At 43.4% G+C, this 23898-nt stretch overlaps 1 protein-coding gene across 5 annotated transcripts in view; it reads left to right on the top strand.

The window, feature by feature from the left end:
- Nucleotides 1-23898, top strand: part of DLGAP5 (DLG associated protein 5) — an 827616-nt gene that overhangs the window by 88692 nt on the left and 715026 nt on the right. For all 5 annotated transcript variants that reach the window (XM_069637597.1, XM_069637599.1, XM_069637595.1 and 2 more), the window contains exons 3-4: nucleotides 8068-8258; nucleotides 8406-8498. In XM_069637597.1, the coding sequence (XP_069493698.1) occupies nucleotides 8068-8258; nucleotides 8406-8498 (284 nt within the window). The remainder of the gene's footprint in view (nucleotides 1-8067; nucleotides 8259-8405; nucleotides 8499-23898) is intronic.

Raw genomic sequence — 23898 nt, 5'->3', positions numbered from 1 at the left:
CTGCGCTGCCATGTGGTTGATAGCCGCTGCTTTGAGCGCCTTCCGGTGCCAGGGGGGTCGCTCCTTGCTGGCTCCTTGTCCACAGCTGTCTCAGTGCGGGCAGGGGGTGCAGGAAATCCAAGGGCCGGGTGCGTGGTCGCACCAGCCCCCTCCGAGTCAGGGAGCAAGGTGGGCAACAAGGTGTGTCCCAGTCAGCCGAGGTGCTTCCGGGTAGCCTCCAGTCACAGCCGGTTGCGGGAGCGGTGTTCAAGGCAGCTGGGTCACGACGTGATGGCCCCACTCCTCGTCGATGCCCAGGCTGTGTTCCGTGCCCAGGAGCAGCGGCGGCACAATGCTGAACCCCTGACGATGGAGAGCCTGGGCTGTCCGGGTGTTGGGTTATCTGGGCCGTCCGGGTGTTGGGTTCTCTGGGCCAGGGGGCATCCCACAGGGTCTCAAGCCAGGATGAGGTAGGGCCGGTATTCACAGCTTCCATTGGTTCAAGCCAACCTCGCCGGAACCCTGCCCCCTGTATGTCTGAGCGTTTTACTGGATCCATGCCCTGTCGCCCACCACGCTGGCAGAGGGGGTGGCCTCTACGAGCGCAGGCGTAGCTTGCTGAGGGAGGAGGCAGAAATGCATAGGGTGTCGGGCACGGGAAGGCACTAAATGTATATATTTTATCAAAAATGTGATTACTATAAACATTTATGGCAGCCTTGAGGACGACCAAATGGTTGCAACGTGTCGGCTGTGACGAGAATAAATCGCCACTCGCACAATTGGATGGTTGCATTTGTTTGGGCCCAACTTACTCTAAGGCATTGAAAACCAGAACTCTGAGTCTTTTGCACAACCAATGCTATTTTCACAAACTACCTCTGTTTGGGCTCCCTGGATTCTTGCTCATAGTTGATGCAGATGCCTTATTAAAAATGCGTGATTGAGTTTGCGATATCACTCCACTCTACCATTAAGCGAAAGTTACCCTTGAAAGGAAAGCTCCCACTAAACTTCTAACCCTAGGTAAAGTGTTTCAGATCAATGCTCTGAGGTCAATGGTCTGGATTTTCCTTAAACTATTTTTGTGAGATTACATGCGAGTTTGAGTTTTTTAGGTCCCAGGTTCCCTAGGGTGCATGGCTTAATGTTGGCTTTTATTGGTTGGCAACTGCATAACTGGCTCCTCTTAGGTCTGGTTCATATAGGTTTTCCATATAAGCATAGAGGTTGTCGGAGGCGGCTGCCAGTAAATTCTAGTCATTGGAAGCACTGCTGCTTGACGATCCTTACTGTGCACTCGCTGGTATTCGCCAGAACGCTGGGTCCTTTTCTCTATAACCATCAACGAACGCTGAACGCCAAGCGTGCTAGTGGAGCTAGCGGGAGTTAGGCGCTGCTGGAGCTGGTGTCTGGAGCGGCACCTTCTAGGAGTTTATTTATTGCGAAGTTGCCGGTGATATCAGCTGTGATTTCCCCTCCCCTCGGCCGAGTGACGTGGGGGGAAATCGGGAAACTCGGCACATTGAATACACTGGACACGAAGAGTCTCTGGGCCTTTTGGTGAGTCCTGGGCAGGTGTACTGCCCCTGGGTGGATTCGGCCTGCCAATCCAGTTTGGGCCATTGCTAGCCCAGTGCAGTGCCCTGGTAACGGGGCCTTATTTTTGAATATCTGTGTTGTGGTCGAGAGGTGAGCAAGGAGAGTACACAAGCTCATTTGGGTATTACCCATCTGCTTTGGTGTTGTCACCTATCTCCCCCTATACAACCCTGCTTACCTACCTCTCCCCTTATTTTATAACTGGTAATGCCAGGAAAAGCCTCTAGCCGCTGCAAAGCAGCGGGCAACAGGGGGGGGAAAAACCCATGCACTACGCTCCACTAAACAGACTGAAGTTTGCACTGAGCTGCAGGAAAAACGGCAAGGATGGGGATACAGGATCGAAAGTACCTGTTGAGGAATTAAACAAAAAAAAGGCCCATTGGATGCCTATTTCCCTGCTAAAACCTCTGCCCAGATAACCTCTCGACCGGCATCAGACGTGATCCTTCCTCTAGTTGAGGTAGATAGCAGCTACCTACCGCTGGTTTTGGATAATGATTCCTTACTCCAGTTATGTTACGCGTTACAAGATCGTACCTCCCCTGCAGTAAGGGGCAGGAGTGTAGAGGCTGCAGAAAGTTTCCTCACCGCTGCAGCCCTCCTTACCGGATCCTCCAGCAGAGGAGTCTCGTCCCGTTATGATCAAGGGAGGAGACTACACTGGGCCCTGCGCCCCCTATGGGGGCGGCAGTGGGCACTCCAGTGGTTATGGAGATAAAGGAAACTCTCCTGCCTGTACAGTCCAACACAGGGGTGGCAGCTAGACTATCTGCCAGCCCCAACATGTTTTATGGCACCGCTTTACCCTCAAGTACACTTACTGAGGAGTATAGTTCCCACAAGACTTCTATAATCAGAATAACAGTATTTTAAATTTTGCAATAAATACTTTTAAAACTCTGTGGCACTATACACGAAGATCTGAAGCTTCAGGGGGGTCGCAATTGAAAGTATATCTGAACGTTTATCAACTCAAATCCAATTTAAAGGAAGGCCATGTAACGATCAGCGGGAGATTACCACTCAGATCTTCTGCTGTAAAAGGCTTGTCACAGGATTACGCCATTGTGGAACCAAGTGCAGTAAATTTGGTTACGACCCTATCACCATCTCTGGCAGACCTAATAAGGGGTACATCTGGCCTGGGGCCTGCTACGAAACGGCAGGGGAAGCAGATAAAACAGAAAACCCTAAAGATTAATGCTGAACAGCTGGATAATCAGAATGTGAATCGCTCTGTTTAAACTCCACAATAAAGCCCCTTAGTGCCAACATGTCAAAAAAGCAACGAAAAAGAGCTGCAAGATGTAAAAGACGTTCGGCGCAAACTGTGGGTACTCTTACTAGCTGGCTGATAGAGGAAGGGCCGGCCTGTGCCACGTCTTTCCAGGAGGAGGACATAGCCTCAAAACAGGTCCATGTAGACCGCAATTTAGTAGTTACATCTAATGTACTTCTACATGAGACTCAGATTCTCCGATCACCAATATATCCCCTATTTCTGCTGCCCTTTTTCTCGATCCCCCCTGTTGTCTCCATCCCCTACTATCCCTGTGATGTTACCTCAGAACTTTAACTATTGCACCTAAAACAGCTGTAAATGGGCGGTTGTTGAATCGTGCCACACTTTTGTCATTGCTTAATAAGGTCCCTTCTTTAAGGATACTTAATAGTGGAGACTTCGATTTTGTGGAGCCACTAAGACCTTTGAATACTATGATTACTAAAGTACACTGTAGTCTACCGGAAACCACTGCCCTAATTAGATTACACTCAGCATCCTTGGGATATCTGGGATATGTCTAGATATATTACCAAAGATGGATGTGCCTGAGGAAGGATGTACTAATTGTAATTGTCAAAAGACACAAACAATAGTCTCTAAAGCTGAACCAAAGCCATTCGCTAAATGCAATGACAAACAAGGCTGGGAATGGCTAAAGAATATGATTGCTACTAAAAGTTGTTCAGAATGAAATTGGTCAGTGGTGAGCTGGAATACCAGGGGGTTTAACCACTGGCTTGTTGGGGGCAGCGCACACGAAATATTGTTTTCTCATGAACTTTTTGTACTTCAAGAGACCTGGATCACATTTGAGGTTGAATTTGATGGATATGTGACTTTCCAAGCAGAGGCTACTTAGGGGGAGAGTGGTCGCCCTAAGGGCGGCCTGTTAATAGGTATAAAGTCAACATATAGTCCAAGACTGGTAAATGATCCTTTGCCCGGTAGTAATGGGTTAGCTGTGGCTGTGACTATAAGGGAGAAAGACCTGTTAATTATTGATATTTACGATCCTCCGGGTACTTCAAAGACTGAGTCTATCCTCGAGCAACTGGATACCATATTAATGAATTGGGATGCCGATCATGAAAGTAACCCGATCATTTTATGTGGGGATCTGAATGGGAGATGTGTGGACTTGGACGGTTGTGGTAAACATGACAATGTATCTGATTTTAGCCAAATGCCACAAGCAACCTCCAATTCCAAAGGCAAGGCATGGGTTGATTACTTAAATGAATGGAGGTGTACAATCTTGAATGGTCGCACAACCAGTGATATTCCCAGCCAATCTACCTGGCGTATGGGCACAAAGAGGGCAGTCTTGGACTACATGATGGTTTCCGAAGGTGTCTTGGGTACTGTCGCGGGTATTCACATTGCCCCCAACACTTATAGTGACCATGCACCAGTTGTTTTGACCTTAAGTGATGGTGGGGGAAAGAGCTTTGGGAATGTTTGTAGCGATGCGACTACAACAAATCAAGGGAATCGGATATGCTGGTCCCAGACTAATATTGATAGAATGAGGTCCTTGATTTTCCCTGAGGGCTGTTGTGTGAAGAGAGAATTAAGTGGGAAATCCTCGGAGGAGATGGAGGCATGGATACAATCGCTCACTCAGTCCCTGTTCAAGTATACTCGGGTACCTAAAATGAAATGGAAAGCTGTTGAAAGGGGTAAGTTTGATATTAAGATTCGAGACCGTAAAAGGTTAATGAGAGGAGTCTACAAGCTCGAATTTCTAGTCTATTAACGCCAATAATTCGCTGGCGAGGCGGACTGTGATTAAGCATATAAAGCGGCAGTATCGTATATGGCTCTACCATTACCGTAAGTTACAACAACGTGAAAAATGGGAGGGCTTCATTCAGCCCTTAATGAGTAGAAATACTCGCCGCATTTGGCAATTAGGTGAGGCAGGAGGGGACCAGGGATTAAGAATAGTTAATCGTATTGGTGAGGAACAGTGGGTAGCACATATTAAGCTAAAATTCTTTAATGCAAACATACCTGCCTCTACCATGGTATTAAACGCATCCCGTTGGCCCTTGCCTTTAAGCCGCAATGCAATAAAGCAGGTTATTTTAGCCCTCAAATCCTCCAAAGCCCCTGGCCCGAATGGGCTGGCAAATGTGGTATTAAAACATGATCCGGACAACTGGGAACACGTACTTCTAACACTCTTCGCACGTATCTGTAGAACGGCCTTAATACCATCCTCATGGAAAAGGGCAGTGTTTATTCCAGTGTATAAAAAGGGAGATCGAGATAATGCTGGCAATTACTGCCTTCTCTCCATGTTGGATGTAACTAGTAAAGTCTTCATGACACTTGTCCTTAAGGAACTTGAATCTTGGGTCACTAGTAATAACATCTTGAATTATGCTCAGACAGGGTTTAGACCTGGTTCCGGGACAGCCCACAATATCAGGGTTCTGGACCTATTGATCAACAATACCTTGAGCAATAAAAAACGCTACCTTGTACATGCTTTTTGTTGATTTCTGTAGTGCATTTGACCAAGTTAAGAGGGAGACCCTGTGGGACAAATTAAGGAACTTGAAGTGCCCTGGTTGGATACTTCATGCTTTGATGAGCTTACATAGTGACAACAGTGCCAGAGTCGGGCTCAACAATGAGGGAGACGCCACCGACCCATTAGTATCAACATGGGAGTAAAACGGGGTTGTGTGGGTGCACCTATGTGCTATAATTTGTATATAGCCGACCTGTTACCACCGATGGCAACTAAAGCTAATTTCCCCCCAAAATTGGGGGACACCCGTATTGTAGGGATGTTATATGCGGACAATTTAATATTGCTTGACCGAACACTGACTGGAGTAAGGAGCATGCTGGTGGAGCTGTCTTTATTCAGCGGAATTGGGACTTACCGTTAATCTAAGGAAAACTAAGATAATGGTAATCGCCAAAAGTGGCTCTTGTCGGTCAGTAATTATTACAAGCCTAGGGAGTATACGTATTGATCAATCCTATCCATATTTGGGACTTGAATTTGACACTCAACCCAACTATAATATGATCTCGCAAAAAAAGAGGCGGGCGAAACTCCTTAAACTGAAGGCTTGTAAATTTGCCAAAGGAACAGCTGGTTCAGTATTGCAGGTATTACTCTACCAACAATGTTTTGTTCCCGCCATCTTGTATGGCTTGGCGGCTTTAGCTATACAAGACATGAACTGGCTTAATATGCTTGAGGGCCAGTATTGGCGAGCAGTCTTGGGTTTGGGCCCAGCTTGTTCTGTCCAGTATCTTAGGTTGGAATTGGGTTTGACATCGTTGAAAGGCATGGCATTGAGAGCTTGTGGCGTTTTCTATTTGAAAGCTATTTCCTTCTCCTTCCTGCAAATTGCTTAGTTTAGCTGGTACCAACTTTGATAACGAAAGGTCACCCCAAGAAATAAGCTATAAACAGTTAAATGAATCTCTCTTTACTGATATAGATTGGTCCCATGATAAGCGGCTAATGCCATTTGTCCATCAAAAAATCTTTTATACAAAAAATTAATAGATGGGACTGGACCCAAAACTACATACACCTGTCAACTTTGAAGGGGTATGAAGCTGTATCTCATGTAATCCACAGATGCAGAAAGCCCCAACAATACCTGTTACTTTGCCCAGATCCGGAGGTACGACAATTGATAAGTTTGCGGACGAACCAGTTACAGGTATTAGCGGTTATTGGGCCACGATTATGTATTCTACCGAAGGACAGCGGTTGTATCTATGAGAAGGGAGAAAATTTAGAAACTACTAGGCATGTCCTGACTATGTGCCCTCGTTTGGGCTCACTGTATATGTGCATGCTAGGAAAGCTGGTAAATGACTGAGACCATTAAGGGAGACTCCTTTTGGGATTATTGTTTAAATTCCGATTCAATTAGGACTCAACTGGCACTACACAGAGTATGGGTTAAAGTCAAAAGTTTATAACCCAACCATCCGGTATCGGCAGAATCGTGCAGGGCTCCTTTGGAACCTTAGGAATCAGTCCTTATGTTCAAACTCGGAAGTTTGAGGTCAGATTATTATGATTGATTCCCGGTACTTAGTTGTATGTACCCTTCCGTGCCAGGCATCCTGTGTGTAGAGTTGTATATGGTAGGTTTGGGACTGTGTCATACTTACCTTTTATATTCTACCTTTGCATTGTATTGTATTAATTTAGTATTGCATTGTGTTTGATTATGTATATTTTTTTAAAAATGTATTTGATGTATTGATTGTAATACGTTTGTATGAAGTCATTTTATGTACTTGTATATTTTGTGTAAAGTTCAAATTTGAACTATGTCACAATACATTTATTATGTCTGGTTCATAGCCTTGTTGCTGCTTTAGCATAGTCTGGTGCCCCAACACCTGTCCATCCACTTTCCAAGAAGGAGGGGAGGTGGTGTCATTTGTCTGAGACTCTGGGTGTTCAGACACTCTGAGCTCTGCCCATAGATGGAGCCAATGCAGATCCCAGACTGTCATGCACTCCATAGCCAGAGCAATCTGGTGATGCTCTCTTGGTCTATTCTCAATCCATTGAATTTTGGGTGAGCAATATTTACACCACCCACCCAAAAAATAGTGTTTTCAGCTTGAACAATAAAAAGATTTTCTAGGTTTTTTGGGGGGTGGTGAGGCTTCAGAAGGAGCTACCTACAGCTGTGTCCTAGTTTGGCAGCTTTCTAGCATGCCAGAATGCCTAGCCACAAACTCTACTGGATTTATTTTATTGCTGAGTGTCCCAGTTGAACTTTCCTCTACAATAAGGACACTGCAATCGTTGGTTGGATCTGCGCGGGGGTGGAGGGGCGGCAGCGGCATAGGTATTGCCCCCTCCTTTACTGTAGGGGCTAGCATAGCCATGGGCTGTCAATAGTTGAATAAAAAGCCAAACTCCCACAAGCTGTCACTCTTCTAATCCTATTTTTCCTATGTTTACAACCCATGACAATAGTTTTGTTGGGTTTTAAGCAGACAGTGCTTGGTGTCATCTATCCGCCAAAACTAAAGGACTTACGTGAGCAAGAGTTGTAATAGGCTTGAATCCCTTGTTTCTACTGCCTCCAAGTACTTTGAACACTATGTTCATATTCCTTGCATGTATTACTTCTGCTCCTTAAGTAAGTGGCCTCATTTGAATTGTGTAACACGATTTCTGCTTTCTTAAACCCTAGAATCCCGGGAACTTGTTCAACAAAGAATTGCACTGCTGAACCGATTTAAAGAGGAGAAACAACTTCGGAAACTAAAAGAGCAACGTGAACAAGCAAAGCGAGGGATTTTTAAATGTGGAATATATAAGAACGATCCTCCATTTCCTTCATTTCCACAAGTTTTGCATCCAGTGCAAGTTAAAACTGAGAAGGTAGGCGAGTCCCTTTATTTCTCATATATATGCTTCATTTGTTGAGTGTGCTGAGCTGCTAACAGTTATTTACCAATTGTGTTCTGAAGAGTTCTTAAATGGAGATAAGCCAAACCATCCATTAAATTTGTTTGCTTCTTATTTTAGCCAGCTCAAGCATCTGAATCAAGAGTTACACGGTCAGTAGCAAGAAGTAATTTGGACAACAAGAGTTTGAAGACAAGAGTACCCATTTCAGTGGTTGGTCAATTCTTAATATACTTGCTGTAAATTGCAATTGTTAAAAGTGGTGCAAAGCTTTTTCATGGGCAGTTGAGTTTTTACATACCCGTGCTGTCCTATAGAGATTTACAGTTTGAACGTAATCTTTGGCCATGAATGGTCGTCGTCTCTCTGCAAGATGCTTTGTACAAGCACCAGTTCCTAGTCCGTTTCTTCCAGTACCCAAAACACCACTGGTACACCAACTCTAGATCTAGGAAGTTGCCACAGCTGCCAGGAAACATGTGTTTTGTACTTTCTTGGCTCAACTTTCAGATTGCTAGTGAGGCTGGATGTTTGCACAATATTCTTGTGTGGAGTATGAGCACAGGATATATTTGCTAGATGTGGCTTGCTTATCTGCTCTTTGTAGGCGTCCTAGCATATGGTACAAAGGTTTCCTGAATCTGAGCCTTAAGTTGGTATATCGGCTTTGTGTTCCAAGGAAGTTGACTTCTACTGAGATAGGACGCTGGGGGAGACTGGAGTGTATTGCTGTTGCAACGTTGCAGAGCTATTCGGGGCTGTTGGGTAGATTTTCATTTTTTATGCACCACCTGAGTGTCCCCAGCACTTTTGCTGGACTAGGTTTTTTTTTTTTTGGGTCAGCTCATTCTTTTACTCTCTCCATGGGATACTGTATATACTTCTTTTTATACTGTTTTCTTGGAGTCGTGCATTTCTCAAGTTTTGTGGCATCTGATGTGCTGCAAAAGTCAATGACACTCTGTGCTGTTGCTGGGAGCCCTTTCATGTGATATATTTTATTTATTGCTTTCATACACAAGTGTTTCAGAGCGCGACCAAGCAAAGCAGGGCAACATGGAAAACAACGATCTTACTATGCCCAGTGACATTGAGAACACGCAAGTGCATGGGAGAGGGAAAAGTGGGAAGTGCATGGATGTGGGGAGAGGTTGAAAGTGCAGAACAGAGAACAGAAAAAATAAATGGGTAGAATAAAGGCGATAAAACAGTGGTAGTGCATCTAACAAGTGGCAAGTGCTAGATTAAGCAGATGGGTTTTAGCTGATAAGTGCAGAAGAGAGTGAGTGGGGGGCTCTATGGGTACAGATACAGACCTCAGTGCAAGGGCAATGCCAGGAGGATGTCGGAACTTCAAGCTTTGGTCATTGACCCGCCGTATGAGATTCATAAGGGACCAGGTTCTCCCAGCGACTAATCCTCACTTTATCCGTAATGTTCAGTCGAGTTTCACAAACCCTCTACTATTGCCTTGCCCACTTTCTTTGCTAAGGCTACCACCTTGGCGGAAAGAGCGCTTCATTCCTTGGACGTCAGGAGGGCGCTGAGGTTTTATCTTCACCGTAATCAAGTCTTCAGGAAGTCGCGACAGCTGTTTGTGGCTTTCGGTCCCTCCAACAAGGGGCAGTTATTTTCAAAGCAAGGACTTTCCTCTTGGGTCTCCTACAATTTCCTTTTGCCACAGGAAGGCTGCCAAGCCTTTGAGGGCTGCTCCTAAGGCCCACTCTACGAGATCCAGTGTCGTCTGCAGCACTGTGGGCCGGGATACCGTGCAGTGACATTTGCCAGGCTGCATCTTGGGCGGTGCAGCATACCTTTACCAGGCACTACTGTATGGGACAGCAGCATGTGGAAGATGTGCAGATGGGATGGGTGGTCCTCACTGTCTGTTTCAATAAGGTTGGCCTTGCAGCTTCCGGGGTAATTTTTTTGCTCTGTTGCTGCATTTTTGTTTTTATGCATTTTGTTGGATGTTGTTCATTGTGTTAACTGACACTGGCCTGGTGCTGGTTTGCCTGTCGTGCACATTCAGGTTGTCTTACTGCTATGTAATCTATTCACAGCATGTGAATCCATGAAAGATCCAATGCTGGAGAAGCAGGTAATTTCTTACCTGCAAATCCATTTCTCCAGCGTTGGTATCTTTCATGGATTCACATGCCCCCACCGGCCACCCCTGCAGGCAAAACCTGTTTCGGGTTTCCTCTACTTTGGAGGTTAAAATCTGAAGGGAAGCTGTGGGGGCAGGGCTCTTTATACTAGGCGTCCTATTGGTGTAGCCTAAAGCACCCAAAAAGACGTTAATGGGACAGTGTTCAAGTTTTCCAATAGGAAAATGCAATGTTAAAGTTACCAAGGTTTCCCAGCCTGACAGGAAATATTCACAGCATGTGAATCCATGAAAGATACCAACGCTGGAGGAATGGAGTTACAGGTAAGAAGCTACTCCCTTCTCTCCTATCCGTCAATTGCTATTTTCTGAACTAGCACTATCCCGTTCTCCCCACTCTTGACATCTTTTTACCTGGAGAGCGTGATCCTTTTCACAAATGTATTTTAATGTGATTTCTGAACTATATTTCTTTTGATTATGGATTCTGACAAACTCTATAGGCATCATCTTTTACACTGTCATACAGTATCTTCAGTGCAGTGGCACAGGGAAGTCTTCAGATTTCCCAAAGGTTTAAATAGCTTCTCTGGGATAAACTAAACTACTGTTTCCCAGAAGCAGTAAAGTGAAATTGACTTACTTACATTTGTAACTTTCTAAACATAGCACACACTATCTTAAAATGGGGTTCTTGAGGGGTTACCTAGTATCCCCTCTGTCTAGCTTCTCATGTAACATATTTTTATGTTGGCCTTTTCTCACTGAATGGCTGGTGACAGTGGTTTCATTTTAACTACTGTGGTGTGTGTTTACCACGGGTGGCTTTGCCGCTGCAGTGAAGCACCCACGGGTGCCATTTTTGTCAGTGTCCCTGGTCGTCTTTTTTTCGCCATTTCTTTGTGGAAAGGTGGTTCTTGAGGTTTACTCTGCGCACCAAACCAGGTTTGGTCCCATTGTTGACTTTGCCTTTGGCGGGATTCACGAGTGAAGCCCGCCTCTGGCTCCAGGGTGTCTGGGGTGGGCAGGAAGTGAGGGAGGTGCCCGAAGCTCCTTGTGCTTAGTCTCCTAGGAGACCCAAATGCACACTGTAGTGATTGGCCGGCTGACTGTCTGACAAGGACAGCCACCCTTCTGCGTGACTGACAGCTAGGCTGGAATTAATGGGGGAGAACTGAATGAAAGGCGAGGCTTTTTGGCTTGGAAGGTAGTCGACCACTGGACGAAGAAACCAAAGAACTACTTGAACAGGATGCCTGCTGCAACTCCTGGACAATTGGTTTGCCCGGTTAAGCCCTGCTGCTGTGCTGAAACTCCAGATTCGTATCGACAGAGGCCCCTGCCAGGACGACTTCTTCCCTTGAGTTAGTGGGACCAATCGACTCCAAAGTAAGCCACCCAGACATCCTTCTCGGAGCTGGTTGAATTTCCAGAGTTGCTGCTGGAAACCGAATAGCCAGGGAGAGAGACACCAGATTGTGTGCCTTGCTTTTAAGTTGACCAAGTGCTCCAGGAAGATCCTCGACTCCCAGGAAGCAGGACTGCCTGAGCCCCCTCAACAGAGTGCAGGACTCCAGCCGCAAGGAAAGTCCATCTCGACAGCCAGGAACCACAGTTTTGCTATTTGCGGTAGTTGCGAGGAGCTGAAACACCGAAGTGCCACTTGTTTGAAAGATTGCTGGTTGCGAGCGGTGACCGCCCCATTGCTGTGCAGGAGTCTCCAGAAAATCTCCATCTTGTCGCCATGACAAGGCCCAGGAACAGAAGTCATCTGCTGCACTTTCTCTTCAATACAAAGGTACTGTAAAGTCCGATAGAACGTACCTCTCATTGTAGAGTTGCTTGCATCTTCTATTACTCACAAGTCTAATCAGCTTGTGGCCCTACATTTGATTCTTCTGTTCTTCTAAAACGTTGTGCAAAGACTTTTCTACTTACCAGAGGTGCTTCATCCTATATAAGACTTTTACCCGTTGACTTTGACCTAGCCTGTTATACTGAATGACTCTGCTTGGGGGATCCAAAAGTATTTGCCTGCTTAAGAATATTTGGGATTTCTTGTTTGTTCTGATTTCCTTTTACCAACTTTTAACAGTATTCTAAATGCAAACAGTGAGATATTAATGTCCCCAGAACACTAGCTATTGAAGTCACCTGAGGGTGTAGGTTGTGTCTGTGGGCCCTCTGAAAAGATTCTTCCCTAATTTTAGAATATTAAGTGTGTGTGTTTTGAAGTATATTCGAGTGTTAATTTTTGTATTGCTCCCTTCTGAAGAAGGCTTACTCTAACTGACTGATAAATTGTTTATTCAAGAAACCTTGTGTGCAAGTGTTTATTTGAATACTTGTCACTGTAAATCTGGTCACTCCCCTACAGCTCACATTGACCCGTCTTATGAGCCTGGCTGCTCAACACGCTACCAAACTGTGGTACAAGCTTGTACCAAAGGTTGGGTTTCCTATTACCTGTAGTTGGAGTTGTTGTAGTGCACCTTAGGCAAACCTGTATGCAGTACCCTTAATGCTTAACCACTAAGTCTCAATGCTCCGTTTTCTTAGTCCCCTGCCACCATTCCGAACCCTCATCACCCTCTCCTTTGGCATTTTGACACTGCCTCCGTCCTCCTGCGCCCACCCAACTTCCTCACCTGTTGATGACTCCCTTTCCTAATCTGTTTCCTAGCCTCTATCTGACATGCCTGTTCAGTGTTCTACCCTTTCCATTCAAACATACAAATTTCTCCAGTGTGGGGTCTGGCATGCATTCACATGCTCATGAATATTCCAGGCCAGGAATCCTTGGTAAAAAAGAAAGCGGTCTCGCTTTCAAAGCTTGAACTGCCTTTCTCCCAGTCACTGAAGTCTGGGCCATACTGCACCCATCCAATGACTGTCTCCCTAACCCCCACCCCTGGTGGGCATTTTCAGATTTGAAATCATGTTAAGTGACATTATGAACCAAGAAGAGCCACAGCGCGGAAGGAGGGAGGGTTTGCATGTGAATCCATGCTGGAGAACAGTTGCAGGGTAAACTCATGGAGAAGATGTTCATCCCCCAACCAACCCGTCAAACTTAAGTGGCTGCCTCCATGACCTCCAGTCTGGTTTCAGAACATCCGGATACATTGAAACTGCTCTCCTGAACACCCGTGAAGACTTGTGCTCGAACCTGCATTATAGCTCTCTTCTGATCCTCATCTTCCTAAATTGTCTCCACGATACACTAGGCATCACGGACAGTGCACTGGTGTGGCTGACCTCTCATTTCAGACTGACCCAAGTGCAGTTTGGCCCTTTCCTCTCCTCCACCTCACTGTCTACCTGTGGCATCCCTCTGGGCTCTAGCCTATCGCTATGATTCTTCAACATCTACCTAGCCCACTCGATCTCTACCTACTCTTATCTTCCAGTGTTATGCTGATGAGACACAGCTCTCCTTTAAGCTTCCATCTACCTCCTTTCTCTCTCATACCTGAATGCTATCCAGGCGTGGTACTCTGCCAAAGATGTGCCTTAATGCCCCTCCACCCACTCGCTGACCACCCTTGACGCTCCCGCCTCCCAACCCCTGTGAGGCAAAACCTTTCATCTTTCCACTCTCTCCACATATCACCTTCCACCAGAAGCTCAAAGTTTTCAGAGCTCTGGTTATCTCTAGGCTGGACTAAACCTCCTCTCCCTCAATCCGCCTCTTTTCTCTTTGCCCCTTCAAATAATCCAGAATTGAGCTGCAAGACTTATCCTTGGCCTCAAGCCCAGGGACGGCATATCTCTAGCCCTAAAATCTCTCAATTGGCTCCTAACTGCAAGGATTAAATCCAAGAGCCTTTGCATCATCCACAAGGCAGAATGGGGCCTGGGACCTCTCTACATCTAGCTTTCTTGCTCCCTGCTAGTTATTTGGTCATCTAGCTCCAAATCTGCAGGTCAGATTTTCTCTAAGTGGAGAGTGGCAGGTAGATCCCTTTCCTCTGCAGGCTCCTCCCTCTGGAACAGCCTTCATGCCCCTTCACTTCGAGCCAGATCTTAAGTTCCAGAAACTGCTCAAGTCTTTCCTCCCCTGTCCCCCTTGCTAGTATCCCTGTGCCGCTGCTACTGTTATCTGGTCCCTTCTGAGTCATAAAGACGCCAAACCATCACTGAATAGTCTCCCCAGCATCCCTTACCCTCGGGCACTGTTCCCCGCGCTAGCCTCAATCTGGTCCACCTGGTCCATTGTCCTTCCCCCTGCACTTTTATTGTCTTTATACTTGCATGGTAGGATTGTCACAAAGCCACTATATAAGTCACTGCCGCGCCCCCCTTTTTGTTTTGTGGTGCCTCGAAACACTTTGGCGCCATACAAATGCCCAATGAATAATTATATTCTGGCTTTAACCCATCCCACTCTACTGAAACTGCTCTATTGCATGTCTCCCTCACTCCATGCCACAACAGTCTTCTATACTCCTACTTCTGGATCACTTGGCTGCAGTCGACATGGTGGACCACCCGACCCTCAGTCTCTCGATCTGTGCTTTAATGGTTCTCTGACCGCTCTTGGGTTCATCACTCTTACTCTTGTCAATTACTTTTTTGGCATTCATAAATGTACTGTTCTTGGCGCCTTACTTTTCGCTCTAATCTCCCTCTTCCTTATTTCACTCCCTTAACCTCAACAGTTTAACTACAATGAATTGCACATTTCCTTTTCCTCTTTAGCCAACGCTCTTCTCTTCCTGCAAATGCATAAGGTGACGAGAAGACATTATGACGGAATCACCAATGCCACCAACACGCAAAAAGAAATGTTCAACTTCATTAGAGATATGAGAAACCCACCAGGCTGCGACACCCCAAACCCCTCAGAAACTTTGCTACGACTTAGCAGACCACTTCAAGAAAAAAATCAACTACATCCGACGAATCATACAAAACAGACCAACCATAACATTCAACCAGACCAAACAGAGCCACAGCACAAACTCCAATGTTCCTGAAATATCAGCGGAGGCATTTGTCTTGCCGGTAATACACAGTAAGCAGGATCACCCATGGATTCCTGACATCTGAAAATCAATCCTCGCACAAGGAACGCCATCGGAATACTACAGAAACCTCCTAAATCTCTCACTAGCAACAGGAACTGTACCAAGAACCTTCAAATCATCATATCAAACTGCTTTAAAAAAAAAAGTGGCGACGTAGAAGACCTCCAACTACAGGCCGGTTTCAAACATTCCCTACCCAGCAAAACTCCTTGAAACCTACGTATACAAATTAACCCAAGAACACGTAGAAAAACACCACCTGCTAGACCAAGCACAAGTAGTTTTCAGACCCGCAAGAGGATCAAACAGTACTACTATCCATCTGGGACTACCTAAAAACAAACGCGGACTCCGACACAACCTCAGCCCTGATTCTGCTTGACCTCTCTGCAGCCTTCGACAGTTAGCCATGACACCCTAACCAAAAGACTAGAAGACCTAGGCATTACGGACATGCCACTACTCTGGATTAAATCATTCCTAACGGACAGAACAGAAACCGTATGGATAAACCCTTCAAATCAACTCCACGAGTTAAGGACTGTGGAGTACCACAAGGGTCCTCACTATCACCACTGTACTTCAACATCTACCAGACTCCAGTAATCCATCTTCAAAAAATACAAAATGACATGCTAAAACTATGCAGATGACACTCAAATGTACAAAATCAAAGACCCTCAAGCCGATCACTCAACCCTAATCGAGTGTCTAAAAAAAGTCTTGAACTGGATGAATGCCAACAACTTGAAAATCAACCCAGGAAAGACAAATCATGATTATATTCAAAAACCCAGAGAACACCTACATTCCATGGGCAGCAGAAATGGGAACCGCACCAACACCATCTAAGGTAGTAAAGAATCTGGGAGTCCTGATGGATAACACCCTAACCTTATAACCTCAGATAAATGCAATAATCAAGAAATGAGTCTTCCTCCAACTGACAAATCTTACCTTTCCTCTCCTTCACCCACAACGCTCACAATCGTCGCCCCCATGTCAAGAATAGACTATGCAAACAGCCTCTTTCTCGGGATGCCTGAATACCTCCTGAAGAAACTACAACGGATCCAAAATAAAGCAGCCAGACTGCTCCTCAAACTATCCAGAAGAGACCACATCACTCCAGCACTAAAAAGACGGCATTGGCTCCCAGTCAAAAATTGCATCACCTTCAAAACAATCTGCATAACACACAAGGCAATCGGCGGACAAGGAGCTGAATTCCTACAAAAGAAAATAACAATCTACAATCCAACGAGACTCCTCGGATCAAGCAACAAAATCCTCCTGGAACAAAAACCATACCTTAAGAAAAAACTGGGGGGCTCTTCCTTCTCCCACTTAGCCGCAAAACCTTGAACAACATCCGAAAGAACTAAGACACCAAAGACCACCTACAATTCAAAAAATTAATAAAAACCTGGCTCTTCAACATCAGATTCAAACTGGAAAAACCAAACAAACGGGAAAAGCAAAGAAAATGATGAAAAAATATAGGATGACAGGTATCCCGTAGGTGGCAGGGCCGAACTTGGGCAAGGTTATGAATGTGAGTGGATGCCATGTTTGAACGCTTCCAGACAGCAATGCCAATTAACCAATCCACTAACAATTTCACCCCTCTGCATACATCTCAAACTCTAACCAAAGACGACGATGAGCCTACAACACAAATATCCACACAAACCGCACTACACCAACAGAACAAACCACTCATAGACTCACACAACAGCACTCGACTACCGACCGGAAAACACCCCAAGCCCAGCCAATGGAGTTATCGGGCTGGGGCCACCAACTTCACTGCTCTTGCAGTTTTCCAGCTTATTCCCACTAACTCACACCCCCCCACCACCCTTCCCTTTTTCAGAGCAGCCGTAGCACCAGGGGACCACTCCGGTGGTGATAGTGCGCGGTACAAATATCCCTTAACATTAACATTGATGCCATACAATATTGGATGAACAATAATCTTAGTATCCTTAACGAAAGTGATTGCGCTTGATCGTGTATAATGTAACCTAATTGTTAACTTCTAGTAACTAATACAATTCCTTTGGTCCTTTTTTTTAGATATGTATTCACAATTTCGTATACAACATGTAGTTGAGCAGTCCTACCCGTTTGAGTCCAGTTCTGCCCTTGAAAATTAGTCAACACGTGTTTCGACCCATTGGTCTTTAACTGCCTTCAATAGTAAATTAGTCTTGATAATCATAGCCTTGTAAAATTCCATGGAAATGTACACATCAAATACATAAAGAATATTATAAATGTGTACAATACACAAACAAAAAACCAGGAGAAAGAGAACCTAAATGAATTGCATCAGTTTGTTGTATAATATTAAACTGAAAGAACCATGCTTTGGTGTTTAATTATATTGTGGTGCCTCTAGTATACTAAATGCATTACATCGGGGGCAATCCTCCACAACACCAGCATAACATGCTCTGGGTTAATATCACTCTAGTGAGTTTCTACCAAGTGTTTTTTTTTTTTTTTTTTTTTTGCCTCAGTGATTAGCCCCAGTGAGTATTTATCCTTCATACTAATATTCTCTGGGTTAGTAACACCCTAGTGACTCCATCCAAGTAGTGTCCGAATTCCATAATACGAGTCCCAGTGATTATGTATCCTTCATTCTAATTCATTTAGACACTCAACTAGCTTTCCTTTAGGTGAGATTATCCTTAAATAGTCATGGTTTTGTTGCATATATTCTTGATTCTAATTCTATAAAATGGGTTTTGTGATTAAAGCTAAACCAAACTCTAGCTATCGATGTAAATTATGTCACTCACTTATAAGGGAATAATTTTGCCTGACGCGCATTAAATATGCATTTGAATTCTGTGTACTAAAAAATATATTGAATAAAATCATAATGAAAAGATCCCATATAGCTAAACAGAATCCTTTAGACATAATTTCACACTGAACTCGCCTGTCTTTCAAAAAATGCTCTGCTACCCATGTCTGGCTGTAGCACGCTCTCCTCAGCGTGGCGCGATTGGTTTTCCTGGCCGCCATCTTGTGCTACCTGTTTATGTGCATGACACGCGTGACGTTGATGCCTAATCTTAAAGTAAACAATGAGGCCCTGATCACTCGGACGGCCATAGATGTCTATAAATAAGATATACCAGCATATTTAATCATATTATTGCCAGTCCTATGGATCTAAGATGACTGGAGATTTTAATGTAGAATTAAATTTGGGGAGCTGGGTTTAGAGCTCATTGCTCCAATCACCTAGAATATCCTTGCATCTTATTAATATTGTAGTGCTAGGTGTTGCAAAGATTACTCCTGTGTCATGTATTAATATATATTGTTGCACCAGCATCATAAATTGACATGTTGATGTGGTCTCAACACTGACTGCTGCCCATTCACAAATTACTTTCGAGGAGGATTGCCTCATATTGTGGTGCTATAACTCTGCTGTTACAATTGGGGTTTAATCACTACTATCCCGACAATCCTAATTTGGATTAAACCACATTGTTCTCAAATTACTTTGGCAAATCACATGTGTATTGGGTAGGCTACTTGCCAAATGATGATCATAGCTACCGATTCTTTGTAACTCAGTTTTAAAATTGACGCTGTTCAATAAATCAACAAGCAATTTCATGTAACTGTTCATTACTATCCATAGAAACACATTAGTTGGTCTGCATATATTTTGCTCCTGTTCAAAGAAACATTCATTTCATGATCTGAGTTTAAACCTAGAACAATCATTCTTGATTCAAGTTGACGTAAAGGTTTGCGATTCCCCTCTTTAATAAGTCCAATGAATTGTTTGCTTGATGTTCCAGCTGATAAGTTTTCCAATGGTTTGCCAACAGTACTTGTTGGTTCCTAAGACTGTGAAAAAACGAAACAGACACCAAAAGCACACCCTGCATTAATTTTAATTTTTTGAATATACTATGAATGATGTGGAAAAAGGAGTTAATGTAATTGAGGATGTTTGAGGTGCAGGGGTACAACCTTGACACCTAGGTTGCGCTAAGTACAACAAATAAAACAAGTTCCCTATTCGGGAACTTGCGTCCCCTGCACACTATCCTTTGTCTAGAAAACAGACCAAAAATTAATAATATTCAGAGATTTGGTATTTCAAATAGAAATTAAACATTACAAATGTTTAGGAAAAGAGTAATTTTGAAACAAATGCTCATTCAAACAAATTTAGGTCATAAACATCTTTTTATTCATTCATGATGTTGTAGTCAAGAGGGGCCCAACGCGTTTCGAGTGCTTCACACACTTCAATAATAACTAGCGGAGAACAGGAGGAACAGCTTAGTACAAGCTCCTCAAATATTGTTCAAACTCCAACAATAAAAGACTCGTTGATAACGGCGCCAAGAACAGCAGAGACAACAACTACCACCTTTTTTAGGAGACGTCGGACCCGAAGAGGGCAAAAGAAAGCTACGCCAAAAGAACAAATAGATTCAACATTAATCATAAATATCTCTTCTAAACAACTGTCTAAAGCACACAGACACACTGAGTCTGGGCATTTCTTTCATACCTACTAACTCAACTACTAACTCTACTTTGTTTGAAGAAGAGATTAACCTATTTAAGCTAATCCGTAAAATGGAGTTAATCTTTTTCGATAATCTCGGGCAAACCTCAACACCAAAAGAACACGATTAATGAAAAATAAATACTTTTCAGCCACAGATCAATAACCCCCTTGTTAATCTATTCAAAACAAAAATCAACAAAAGATCTCAAGATTAAATACAAAGCGCCAAGAAAACAAAATATCCGCAGACACCAACTAAAAATAATTAAAGACCTAGCGGAGGACTACTCCCTAACAATCAAGCAGGTGGATAAAGGGGGAGCCCTTGTACTCATGGACACTAGCCTATACAATGCAGGCTGTTTAAAACTTCTTGAAGATAGACCCATCTCCCGTTGGATAATGACCCTACGAACAATATCCGTTTAATCATTCAAGTGGTCGAGAAAGCCAGTTCATTGGACTGGATATCAGACAAAACTGAAGATTTTCTGATCAACAAGAATCCAATAATTCCAGTTTTCTACGGATTACCGAAAATTCAGACTCCAGAGACCCTCCTTTTAGACCGAGTGTGGCAGGAACCAACAGCATCTTTCAACCCTTAGCAGTATATCTAGATACTTCACTCCAGCCTCTGGTACAGAAGATTCCAACCAATACAACGCATTTTTTTTGCAGACCATCAGATCACTGGACATTAATTTCCCTAACCCTTTGCTGTTCTCTATGGACGTCAGCAGTTTATACACTTCAATTCCTCACAATGAGGGAATAGCTGCTTTGGAATGGTTCCTTTTAAGTAACGAGGAGATTTCGATCCACAAGACTTTTGCAAAACAACTAATTTAGGTTTAATGATCAGTACTATATGCAAGTTTCAGGCACCTCTACGGGTTCGGCTGTGGCCCCCTCATACGCAAATATTTTTATGTTCTACTTTGAAGAAACATATGCACTTGACCATCCACAATGGAAGAATAACATACGCTGTTGGATAAGATACATTGACGACATTTTTGGAGTCTGGAATGGTTCAGAACAAGAATTGCAGAACAAGAATTGATGGAATCCTGCCAATATATCAACCTCTGCAATCCACAAATCAAATTTACCATTGAGATTGGTAGACCACAAGTCAATTTTTTAGACGTCTCGGTGGAATGGCAGGACATGGAATTGATGACATCAGTAGGTTTTCTGAAGATAGATGTAAACAACTCCTTGCACTACAATAGCTTTCACCCAAGACACCTGAAAGAGAATCTCCTGTACAGTCGGCTCTTACGTGCAAAACGCGTTACTTCAAATACAGAGACTTCAGACCGAATATGAAACCATGAGCTAGATTCCAAGAAGGTTTTCCAGACGAAATTTGTGACCCAAGCCATTCAGAGGACAGAAGCAAATCCATGCGAAGCCTTGTTGACAAAACAAGCAACTCAAGCAAAATCTAACCTCATCTACACATTGAAGTATTCAGGACAAAGCTTTCAAATTAAGAAAATCATTAACAAGAACTGGGATTTTATTAAATCAGATCCCAACCTTAATCGGTTATTTCCATCACCTCCGATGCTGGCATACAAAAGAGGGAGAAACCTACGAGATACCCTAATTAAAACAGAAAAACCCCAAAAATCCACTCTACTTCCCAAACAAAAGCAAGGGACCTTAAATTGCCAGCATTGTTCAAATATCATTAAAGGCGACTACATTAAGCATCCCAACAATGGGAAAAGGATTCCATTGAAAAGCTATGCAACTTTCGAAACAAAATGTTATCTACGCCATCCGATGTCCTTGTGGAAAATACTATGTGGGCAAGACCAGCAGATGTGCAAAAGAAAGATGGACTGAACATAAGTCTCAAATCAGAACAAAAAATCAGAAATCACGAGTATTTCGTCATTTCAGAGACAATAACCACACTATCTCACAAATGAGATTTGCTATACTCTAAGTTATACATCCCTTATCAAGGGGAGGAGACTTACCAAAATTACTTGCACAGAGCTTTTTTGGATACACAAGCTTGATGCCATGGCCCCACTTCGCCTTAATGAAGACTATTATTTAGGTCCATTCATCTAAACACACCTATTTTATTGACACAGACCTTTTTATTTCAATTTTTTAGTTTCTGAAATTTCTAACTAAAGTATGTTTTTTAACTTTTAACCACAAGTGGTAAGAATGTGAACCTAATAGAGGACAGGACAATTAACTCTCAACATGGCTATCTAGTGCTAGGGTGAACGCACATGAATTGAATACTGATGTTTCAACAAAGACATGGTAATACTTAGTACTAATTTTAAGCTGTGTATTGACTTGCTATATGATGTTTGGGAGTGTAACCTACCACATGAGGCCACACATGATGTGAGGAGATTGTGAATCCAGACATGGGCAGTAAGATGTGTTTTCAATTTGGTTTAATAATTTTCCCATGATTTCATGTGGCAACTTATTCTTTTTTTCTCTTTAGTTACATTGGCAGTTACCTTTTCGCACGTTTACATACCAGAACTTTCTTTTCTTAGGTGGAGAGGTACTTCAATTAGACTTTCATGTATCCCACCATCCAACTAACAGTATGAGGCATATTACTGTAAGCACACTGCCACTCGTAAATGCCTGAATTCGATTAGCTTCTTTCCGCCGGGTTTTTCGGACCTTGTTTACATGTGACGTCATGTTCGTGTGATGACATCACTCATGTAAACATTATGCCGTCCCGTTCACAATACATAGAACCACTTTGCATTTAAATGCTGAAACCATTCTAGACATTGTACAATCCCCTTGTGCTGATGTTAGTGATGCCTTTAACTATCAAATAACATTTGAAGGAATGTTCACATCTCGTGCGTTTGATTAGTTACGTCACACGCGCGTGGTGACGTCATCACTCTGCATCACATAAATAATGATGCAGGTATCCATATGGAGTCGGATGCTCCAGCGGGTTCCTGACTCCTATGGGCAGAACAGTATGCTACGGGTAAAAAAGCGACCCCTATTTAGATGATGGCTCAAATGCATGCCCACTCAATTGCTGAGTAATTATTCTCTTTTGCACCTAATTTACTTACCCCAGCTCTTTCTATCTTTCCACCCCCCAGAACCTGTTCGGCATTTAAGACAATTATTCTGTTACACTAGTGCTTTGGCACTCTGGATATTTACTGGCCATCTGTAAGGAGAGACCATCTAAGCATCTAAGTACACTTTTCACATCCTTAAGCAATTTGTTAACGGTATATCACCTGGGTACTTACCATCCCATCCTTTTGCCTTATCACACAGGTAGCGGCTTCTGGAATTGAGAGGCAGAAGCATATTTTCTCGAAATGAGCTAGTCCCATATGAATTTAGCGAATTGAACAGCCTGAAAAGCAGCTTGAAACTCACAAGGTTAGAATTTTGCACTCTTTTCTTTGTTGATGATTCCGCACATCTAGATTCGAGACATTTGGTTGCCTTAGGTAGGCTCCTTTTTTCTGAAACTCAATTTAATGGGTTCTGACAAGTGTTAATACAGAGGACAGTCCCTGTTCCAATGTAAAGAAAATGTAATTAAGTGTGCTGTTTCAAATGAATATATCCAAAACAAATGTTTTATTGACAGATGGATAATTGCCTATTACTAATGTAAATATAATTCTTTCTCAGAAAACTTGTATTGCCCCTGATGAAGTGTGTGAAGCACTCGAAACGCGTTGGGGCCCCTCTTGACTACATCATAATGAATAAAAAGATGATTTCTTGTGACCTAAATTTGTTTGAGCATTTTTTTTTCAAAATTACTATTTTCCTAAACATATGTAATGTTTAATTTCTAATTGAAATACCAAATAGCTGAATATTAATTTTTGGTCTGGTTTTCTAGACAAAGGATAGTGTGCAGGG

The sequence above is a fragment of the Ambystoma mexicanum genome, chromosome 14 (genome assembly GCF_040938575.1).
Source record: "Ambystoma mexicanum isolate Mex_15411 chromosome 14, UKY_AmexF1_1, whole genome shotgun sequence".
Lineage (NCBI taxonomy): Eukaryota > Metazoa > Chordata > Amphibia > Caudata > Ambystomatidae > Ambystoma > Ambystoma mexicanum.
Note: the sequence above shows the minus strand (reverse complement) of the source record. Positions and strands in the feature narration are given on the sequence as shown.